Here is a 10,741-nt window from a genome sequence, read left to right as displayed (position 1 = left end):
TAGATAGGCTTGAGGTTTTAAATTAAAATCTTGTCTAAAACCACGGTTTCTTTTTAACCTTTGCTTGAGATTGATGAAGATGTTTAAAAATAATTCGAAAAAATATGGAAAACCTGAGTAATTAATCTGAAGTGGTTAACTCTTCCGAGTAAACAGAACCCCAGAAAAACTCAGGAATCCCAGATTGTGTAAATTGTTGGCTTTAAAAATTAATAAATGTCCTCTTTTTTGCAAGTAAAATTCAAGCACAATTTTAAGAACATATTCTAATTCTTGATGTTGAAAGGATGTTTTAAGAAGCGGTGAGTGTGACTCACTGTGAGTGTGTGTAACTTGACAGATTCGTGCTGAGTTTCCAGTCAATCACATGACACAGAGTCATGCTGCCCTCCTCTGGACAAAGACGTGCACTACAAACACACACTCGCCTTTCATTCGTAAAAGTTTTAGGCAGGCGAGAAAAAATGCTGTATGAACTATAAACAATGATTGTTTACTACACAGCAACAAGACACGGGGTAGTTATAATGCATCAGCAAGGATCTCCTAGACAAATATTTCAAAGCAGACTGGTGTTTTAAGATGTGCTCAAGCTCTTTTGAAAAAGCACAAAGAAACAAGCAACATTGAGGATCGTAGACGCAGTGGTCGGTCAAGGAAACTTAGTGCAGCAGATGAAAAACACATCAAGCTTATTTCCCTTTAAAGTCTGAAGACGTCCAGCAGAGACATCAGCTCAGAACTGTCAGAAACCAGTGGGACCCAGGTTCATCATCTACTGTCTGGAGAAGTCTGGGCACAAGTGGTCTTCATGAAAGAGCTGCAGCCAGAAATCCATCTCACTGACATGGAAACAAGACCAAGAGACTCAACTATGCACAGAAACAGAGATCCTACAAAATCTCTGACACTGAGCCAGTGTACCTATAAGGATTGATGCTGATTTGAAGCCAAAGGGTAGTAAAGTAAATGGATAAAAATGCACATTCATAATTTATATTTTTGAAAGCATTCTTAGTTTGCAGCATTTTTTACAAACCTTAGCACAGTACTGTATGTGTCACAGTTTCAAAGAAAGAAATAGTCTCACGTTTGTAACACCCTTTCACCTCCGGGTCAATTTGACCCAAACATGTAATATCAGTAACATGCAGGGGGTGTTTCTAAATATGTGAGATGAACCATTTTATATGTTGATATATGTTGACACGTCATGTAGTGAGTCTGATCCTCACAGATAAACTCACCTGATTTCCTGTGGGGAGGAGCTCACCTGAGCAAGTGAACAAGTTACATGAGAACAGGAAGTGAATTCTGAAATGAGCTCAGGGTTTATTCTGAGTGAACAGAAGAAGGTTGAATGATGAGACAGGGTGAGTGTTGACACAATATTATTATCATTTGAGTCAGTTTTCTCTTTATCGACTGTGGAGGGAAGAAGATTCACAACAATCAACTTCTGACAGTTCAAAGAGAAAAGTGTGTGTTTTACTTTCTTGTTGATTTCTTGGTGCGTCTCTTGAAAAACGTGTTGGTTGAGATTCTTTTGCTCTGAGCTCACAGTCAGTGTCGCTGGTTTCTCTCTCAGACTAATTCCATTAGAGGAGGACAAGAAGGACAGAGCAGAGTGTCCAGGATCCAGATGTCTGTCTATGAAGAGTCCAGACTTCATCCTCCAGACTTCAGTGATGAATCTAAACCTTCAGACACAAAGTAAGAGAACTGCTACAAACAGCTTCCTGTGTCTACTGACACATCAGGTTAATGATACTGAGCTCATCTGTTTAATGTGAAATGACCAAAAACAACATTTGGACTTTTTTGTTTTTACACATTTGTGTTAAAAACCTGACATATATATATATATATATATATATATATATATATATATATATATATATATATATATATATATATATATATATATATATATAACTGTATATATATATAGGTATAGTTATTACAGCACTGGACAAATACATCTAAACTTCTTTAGTTTTAGTAAAAACGAAAGTACAACTATTATGTTAGCATTTCATAACTAAAGGTCACACCAGTCTTCGACACAAAGGGCTGTGGTTGAACTTGACTGACCAGAGCAGGTTGGATCAGTTTTGGGTTCAACATGACAACAAGACTCAGTTCAGAGTGTGAGCAGCTTTACAAGACATTAACATAACAGGAAACAGTGGATAATTATTCACAGATGGTGCATGTTGAAAAAATATTGATTTATTTAAAATAAACAAGAATAAATAATCTATATGGACAACAGTGGAACAATGTTCTCATGGTGAACAAGAAGCAGCAAAACACTGACTGTTGTTTAGTGAAAACTGGAGAGAAACTCTTCTGTGTTTCACTTCCATTGTTTCTAGGAGAATGTAGCTCAGTATAATGTTAACACTGAGCTGTGGTAGCTGACATTAAATATTATAGATCAGAATGAGCTGCACTGACAGTGTGAAGCTAAAATAAATCCAGAGAAAGCAGCCAGGATTCATGAACCGGCTGAATCATTGTTGTGTTTCAATAAAATGTCTCCAGTGAAAATATGTTTGACCAGAAATAAAGTGACTGGAGAAAACTGACTGGAACTGAAGTTGATGTAAACTCAGTGTTACTGGTTTACCTCAGAATGACTGAAGTCCAGAAGATGGAAGAAGAGGAGGATGGAGCAGAGTCTACAGTATCCGGATGTCTGTCTATGAAGAGTGATATGTCCAGAGAAGAACCTATAAAATTCGGTGAAGGACCTGGAACCTCAGACACAAAGTAAGAGAAGCTACTAACTCATTTATGACTCATTTTAAATCAGTTGTGTCTGTTCCAGTATATTTTCTGTCCCTGAGGGTTGATTCATTTTAACTACAATATATTTGCTGATATATTTGAATTGATTTCATGGCTCAAATAGAAATATTGAGTCCTGTCTTCCTCTGAGCTTCTCTGACAGCTGTCAGTCTCCTAGAAAAGCTGGAATCTAATCTCAGAGACTGTTACAAACATGAAACCATCTCATTATCTGCAATAGCTGGAGTTAGTGTGTTTACTGCTACTGAAATGACTTTTATCTCAGAGTTTATCAGTGATTGATGAGAATAAAATGTGTTTGATTTTGCAGAGGTCAGTACCACAGACAGAGACCAGAGTCTACAGTATCCAGATGTCTGTCTATGAAGAGTGACAGGTCCAGAGAAGAACCTATAAAATTCAGTGAAGAACCTGGACCCTCAGACACAAAGTAAGAGATTGTTTCTACTGTAAACTGACCTGATGGAAGATGATGATTTACAGTAAATGATGCAGATGTTTTAGTGCAGGTAGGTAAGATCCTGGACTGGGTTTAGAACCAGGAAGTACTGATGGTATTTCTGTAGTAAAACCTGAGAACCTCCATTTCTGAATGTCCACTCATCAATGTTCAGATATATTTGTCCTAATGTTGAAGTCTGTAAAGATTTTCAATCTTCAAATGATTTTCATGATGAATAAATGTGTTGACAGAGAGAGGAAGAGGAGTCCTGTTTCTGTGGAGGAGCAGCCGTCCTGCTGTGCTTTGTGTCAGGACGTCCTGAAGGATTCAGTCTCTAAAAGCTGTGGACACTGGTTCTGCAGACAGTGCATCACCTCATACTGGGACCAGTCTGCTTCATCAGGACACTCCTCCTGTCCCCAGTGTGGACAAAGATCCACAACAAGACCTGGACTGCAGACAGCCAGTCAGAGCAGCACTGGACAAAGTAAGACTGGACATCTGTCTGCTGATGGACTCTTTTCTGGAAACTTGTTGATTTCATCCAGACTCATTGTTGTGTTCTGCATCATGGGGATTTAAGATCATTATAAAGATCATTCTCAATGAACTCCCAGTGAAATGTCACTGCTTTGTTTCTACTCCAGAGTAATAACAGCAGGACAGAGAGGAGTGAATGCTGTGTATTACAGACAGTCAGACTGACTAACAGCCAGACAGCAGCCTGAGACACAACAAGAGACACAGACTCTGAACAACAGCCCACATTAGCTTTCCTGCTAACGTCTCCTTCTTCTCTAACCTATACACATCTTATCCTGCATATTGAATTAAAAAAAAAATGAACTGATGTATTTCTAATGTATCATTCCCAAACAGTTTATAACACAAGACAGTTATCTGTTCTTTGTGATTAAAGAAACTGTTTTCCTTCTGTCTCACATTTGTTCTTCTTTCCATCAGATGTTGGTCTCCAGGAGGTTTTAGATGAACATAAGATCAGTCTGAGGAGGAGATGTGAACGTGTGACTGAAGGAACTGATGTAAGAGGAAGAGGAACCCTCCTCAACAGGATCTTCACTGAGCTCTACATCACAGAGGGACAGAGTGAAGAGGTTAATACCCAACATGAGGTGAAACAGCTTGAGAAAACTTCCAAGATGAAGGCTCTCCATGACACTCCAATCAGGTGCCACGACATCTTTAAAGCCTTACCTGACCAACAGAGACACATCAGACTGGTTCTGACCTACGGCGTCGCTGGTGTTGGAAAAACCTTCTCAGTGCAGAAGTTCACTCTGGACTGGGCAGAGGGTTTGGAAAACCAAGATGTCAGTGTGGTGATTGTGCTTTCGTTCAGGGAACTGAACTTGATCAAAGATGAGCAGTACAGTCTTCTCAGGCTGCTCCATGTTTTCCATCCAACATTACAGAAGGTCACAGCAGAGCAGCTGGCTGTCTGGAAACTTTTGTTCATCTTTGACGGCCTGGATGAAAGCAGACTTTCATGGACTTCAACAACAGTGAGGTTGTGTCTGATGTCACACAGAAGGCATCAGTCAATGTGCTGCTGACAAACCTCATCAACGGGGAACCTGCTTCCCTCGGCTCTGGTCTGGATCACTTCCAGACCTGCAGCAGCCAATCAGATCCCTCCTACATGTGTTGACAGGGTAACAGAAGTACGAGGCTTCACTGACGCCCAGAAGGAGGAGTACTTCAGGAGGAGGTTCAGTGATGAAGAGCTGTCCAGCAGAATCATCTCCCACATCAAGACCTCCAGGAGCCTCCACATCCTGTGTGAGTCCCAGTCTTCTGCTGGATCACTGCTACAGTTCTGGAGCACATGTTGACTACAGAGCAGAGAGGAGAGCTGCCCAAGACCCTGACTGACATGTACTCACACTTTGTGATGGTTCAGACAAGGGGGAAGAAGAACAAGTACCATGAGGGACATGAGACGAGTCCACAGGAGCTGATGGAGGCTGACAGGGAAGTTCTTCTGAAGCTGGGGAGGCTGGCGTTTGAACATCTGGAGGAAGGAAACATCATGTTCTACCAAGAAGACCTGGAGCGCTGTGGTCTGGATGTGACAGAGGCCTCAGTGAACTCAGGAGTTTGTACAGAGACCTTCAAAAGAGAGAGTGTGATCTTCCAGAAATCAGTCTACTGCTTTGTTCATCTGAGCGTTCAGGAGTTTCTGGCTGCAGTCTACATGTTCCACTGTTACACCAACAAGAAGACAGAGGTGCTGAAGGACTTTCTGGGGAAAGACCACCAGGTCGCTGCTAAGTCTCTGGATGAGTTTCTGAACAGAGTCATGATTAAATCCTTGGAGAGTAAAAATGGTCACCTGGACCTGTTTGTTCGTTTCCTTCATGGCCTCTCTCTGGAGTCCAACCACAGACTCTTAGGAGGTCTGCTGGGTCAGACAGAGAACAGTCCAGAAATCATCCAGAGAACCATCAAGAACCTGAAGGAGATGAATGCTGAGGAAATCTGTCCAGACAGAAGCATCAACATCTTCCACTGTCTGATGGAGATGAACGACCTCTCAGTTCATCAGGAGATCCAAGAATTCCTGAAGTCAGAGAAAAGATCAGAGAAGAAACTCTCTGAGATCCACTGCTCAGCTCTGGCCTACATGCTGCAGATGTCAGAGGAGGTTCTGGATGAGTTGGACCTGGATCAGTACAACACATCAAATGAGGGACGACGGAGACTGATTCCAGCTGTGAGGAACTGCAGAAAGTTTCGGTGAGTCCTGATGTAATCATTAACAGAATCAATCAGTGGAGATTAGTAGTTTAGTTATTCAGATTTACACAGGATTACATTAGTGTCATTATTCTTGGTGTTACCTCTTTTAGTTGGTTTTGATGTTTCTTATTATCTATTACACAATAAATCTTAGATTCTATATTGTTTTTAACCATTTCTTTGTGTGATGAAATCCTCATGAAACACTAATAAAACTAATGAGGGAGGAGGTGCTGGACGTTTTTGAGACACACACAATTGTATTTTTTTGTGTTTGTTTTGGTGAGTTTAGTGGTTGAAAACCAGATCTACATGTAACAAAATAACCGCACTCACATAACAAGTGTCATTTTATTAGAGGTATATTTTTACCTTATTTTTCCAAGTTGTTTTATACATGACATGCTGTGAAGGATGAACCGTTTTAGTTCTGTTTGTATTCTGTCTACATTTTCTTTTAGATCCCTTCAGGCTGTAAGCTCATCACCCAAAAACAAACGCATCAGTCAGATATCCCTGGTTCAGTTAACGCACTGTGTTTGTGTAAAAGGTGAATTCCTTCTTGTCAAGTGTTTAGTTTAATTTCTGCAGAGTTTGGCAGCATCATCAGATTTTTCCTGCGTATGGACGTGAACAGTCGTAGCTGACAGTAGCAGGTAGCAAAGAGAGATCATCTCTCCAACTGGAACTGTTCACTGAGTTCAACTCATTCTAAATGTTCTGGAGTCAAACTGAAGAAATGTTTTCATCAACCAGACGTCTTCCTTCTGACTGTGTGGATCAAATCACACTGACAGACTGTGGAGAGTATGAAGCCTAAATGTAACTCTATTTACCTCCTTCATCTACAAGATGAAACCAGAACAGAGGTTCTCATCAAAAGTCTGCAGCTGTGAAAGAGACTGAAGAGAGTCATTGTGTCATGTCAAACACAGTGAGATGAGATGAGCTGAACCACAGATGTTCATCAAATGATCACCTCACTCTGTTTGATACTCATTCAGTCTGGATCTACAATGTTAATGATCTGATTTTACAACAGATTTTATATGTTTTCTAATCACAGATTATCTGGACATGGCGTCTCAGCAACTCTCTGTGAAGTTGTGGCCTCAGCTCTGAAGTCCAACCCTTCCTATCTGACAGAGCTGGACCTGAGTAATAATAACCTGGAGGATTTATTAATGGAGCATCTACCTGGTGGACTGGAGAGTCCAAAGTGTAGACTGGAGACTCTGAGGTCAGTTCACTGACTGGAGCTGTTGGAGGTTTTCTTTATTTATTTAATTTAAATCATTGACTGATGTGTCAAATGTTCTTTCATTGATAAATGTTCAATATTTCCATGAGCACAAATCTGAAGGAAGTTTCTTCTTTTTCTCAAATGTTGTGTTTTTCCAAATGTCTGAACAATAGTTTTTCCTTGTGGCTTCAAATAGAAGTGAAAGACTTGAGCAGGGTTAATTTAAAGGTGACAGAAGTGGAGTTATGACAGGGAGATAATGTGAGCCTCCACAGGTTCATGTTGTGCTCCATCAGTCAGTGAAGATGAAGTCAGGACTGATGAGGCTGTAGAGTGTGTGAGGATGTGAATGAGGCTGATGAAGATCTGATGATAGCAGATAAAAACAGGCAGCAGAGAGTCTGAGAGAGAGACAGGTCAGAGAAAGAAGAGAAAGACATGAATGGAAAACTGGATGAAGGTGAAGTTAGGAGCTGTGATGATGTTGATGGATCAGAAGCTGACATGGCTGCTACAGAGACAAGCCACACAGCTGCTGTGGTGAGGTGTGTGTTAAAGCAGAGTCCTAAACAGCAGCCTAACACAGGCCCAAACATCCCAACAAAGCAGGATTCAGGCTCAGTGGGAGGATTTCAAACAGAAGCTGGAGAAGAGACAGGACTCTGTTGGAATGACTGCAGACAAAAGGTTGAGCTCATTTCCAGAGTCAATGGTCTCTGACCACAAAGGCTCAGTCTCCTCTGGTTTTTAGCCTCCACCCAGGAATTAGTAACAGAGACTGATAATGGAGGAGCTGTGTGCATGTTGTGGTCAGAGGACATGGCTGCTACAGAGACAAGCCACATCACACCAGACTGAAAGTCATCATTGAAACTTTAACATCTGTTCTAAAATACACAGAGAAGCAGTGAAGGGATGCTACAACTGGTGTTACATGTTACTGGGTTTAGTCAGTAAGTGATGATGTCTGTAGAAGACGTGATGGAGATCCACAATATCACAAGGACAAAGTTAGTCAAACATGTCTGAGGAGGTTTAATCTACATCTTTTATTCTTTATTCAGGTTGATTGACTGCAGTTTGTCAGAGATCAGCTGTGATTCTCTGGGACCAGCTCTGAAGTCCAACCCCTCCCATCTGAAACATCTGGACCTGAGTTACAACAACCTGAAGGATTCAGGAGTGAAGCAGCTGTGTGGTTTTCTGGAGAGTCCAGACTGTAGACTGGAGACTCTGGGGTCAGTTCACTGTCTGTTACTGTTGTAGATCTGATATGTTTAATCACCAACTGAAGACAAACATCTAACTGTGCAATGCCGTTAGCTGCACTTCTGGTCAACAAACACTGTGTGAACTTCATGACATTATTGAATATGAGAAGGACGTTTGTGATTCTGTCATTTAAAAATGCACACAATGTAGAGACCAATAAATAATGAAGAACGTAACATGTCAATCAATCAAACAACTTTATCTATCCCAAATAGGGCAATTCAGTTTGCACATGTAGGAGCCTTTGTTCCAAAATATAGATCATCCCCCAAGTCAAGAAACAGTTTTTCATGGTTCTGATCCTATTATATTGGAGACAACTCAAAAACTCATAAATGAACCGCAAAAAACATGCCATGTCATGGTACTCTTTATTAACAAATGGAGAAAGTCAGTCTGCTCATTTTAGAGAAAGACTCACTGATTATAACTCATCTGACATAATTATTCATGATTTAATCTACATCTTTTATTCTTTATTCAGATTGAGGAGATGCAGTTTGTCAGAGATCAGCTGTGATTCTCTGGTCTCAGCTCTGAAGTCCAACCCCTCCCATCTGAAACATCTGGACCTGACATTCAACAACCTGAAGGATTCAGGAGTGAAGCAGCTTCTTGATCTTGTGGAGAGTCCAGACTATAAACTGGAGACTCTGGGGTGAGTAGACGGTTCCAGTCAGTCCATGCTGCTTTCATCAGTATCTTCCTAAACACAGTTAGTATCAAAGATCCAGTGTTTCCTGTAAACCTGCAGCTTCTCAGTGAAGCTGTGAGAGGAGAATGGAGACAGGCTTCAGGATTGGACAGAAAGACAGAGAGAGAGACAACAGTCAGCCAATCAGATGAGCCAGATGCTTGTTGTGATCATGTGTTTGAGTTGATGTGAAGACGACTGCTGTTGTTGTGTTGATGTGTCCAGGAAATAAAGCTGGATTCCAGCTGACAGCCTTCCAAGATGTATAGAGACAGTGGTGGTCATTCATCACATCTGATCAACAACTGATCACAGCTCTGAGATCAGTCTGACTGAAGCCTGCACATCACAGAAGCAGCATTACATTTAGTAACCATGTGCTCTTTCTACAGAGGTCCACTCATCACATTTGTATATATTTGCTCCAGTGCTGCTCTGAACAGGACAGAAGTCCCTGCTGCTCTTTATACTGGATGAGCTGCATCACTGACTGACAGCTGATGAATGACAGCTCATTTATCTCCTCTCTTCTTTCTTCTCTACAGATGGAGGTGATGATGTTTGTGAAGAGGACGGTATGTGAGCTGAGAGAGGATGAGCTGTGTCCTGATGATCCAGAGGTTGAAGCAGCAGCAGCTTGTGTGTAGAGAGACTCTGACTCAGATAAATGCTGCAGAATAAACCACATGTTCAACCGAAACATGAACTAAAACACATTCTACTCACAGTGATGCAGCCAGTGTTCAGTTTCACTCACTCAGCATATAGATGTGTTTCTGTTTATAGACTCCACTGAGTCAACATTGGAATCTAAAACCTTTTGGATGTTTATCTGATATTTCTGTCAGGAATGGTGAAGGTGAGGGACAGGATTACAAAACAAAAGGACATAGAGACAGGATGATGGGGACAAAAATGACGCAACAGAGAACAAAGGGAAAGGCAGGACTATATATACACACATAAGGACTGAGGGACGATGTAGTATATGATCCTATCCCTCTTCCTGCTTTGGGGTTTGTGAAGTGTGTACGTGGTGTAAAGATTAACCAGTTTATCTTTAAGTTACTTTTTATAGTTGGCTCATAAAATTACCAGACGTGAGAAGACAAGTTTCCTTTGTTGATAAATGTGGGGTTCTTGGGGATGAGAATATATATATATATATGTAAGAGACTGTTGGAGCTGAACAAGAGAGAGGATTCGGCAAATGGGACCAGAAGCTCTCTCAGATTCGACAAGAGTTTTTGACGGTCTTCTTTCTTGTAATAAAGCCTTTTTAAATGCAAGAGGGGACTTGTCAGCTGTGATCTCTTCTTTTCTTCAGCACATCAATACACAACAATGACAAGACACAGGTGAAACTAATGAGGGCAATGACACCAGGAGTGGATGTGTATGTGCTGGATGCTGGAATAGAACCATGAGAACATTTCAGAAAACTCTGGATCACATCCTGTTTTAAAAAGTGACGGCTGTTAGTTTTTATGTGTTTGTTCTTGTACAATTATATATT

At 41.0% G+C, this 10,741-nt stretch overlaps 1 protein-coding gene across 1 annotated transcript; it reads left to right on the top strand.

Annotated features, from left to right (window-relative positions):
* Positions 1-5,393: 5,393 nt before the first annotated feature.
* LOC125018087 (NLR family CARD domain-containing protein 3-like) lies at positions 5,394-10,514 on the top strand. The gene is made up of 3 exons (XM_047601732.1): positions 5,394-6,013; positions 7,083-7,256; positions 9,771-10,514. The coding sequence occupies exons 1-3, from the start codon at positions 5,472-5,474 to the stop codon at positions 9,778-9,780; spliced, it is 726 nt and encodes a 241-aa protein (XP_047457688.1). The 5' UTR covers positions 5,394-5,471; the 3' UTR covers positions 9,781-10,514.
* Positions 10,515-10,741: the final 227 nt, after the last annotated feature.

This window comes from Mugil cephalus, chromosome 12 (assembly GCF_022458985.1).
Source record: "Mugil cephalus isolate CIBA_MC_2020 chromosome 12, CIBA_Mcephalus_1.1, whole genome shotgun sequence".
NCBI classification, from domain to species: Eukaryota; Metazoa; Chordata; class Actinopteri; order Mugiliformes; family Mugilidae; genus Mugil; species Mugil cephalus.
This window is presented reverse-complemented; position numbering and strand designations above follow the sequence as displayed.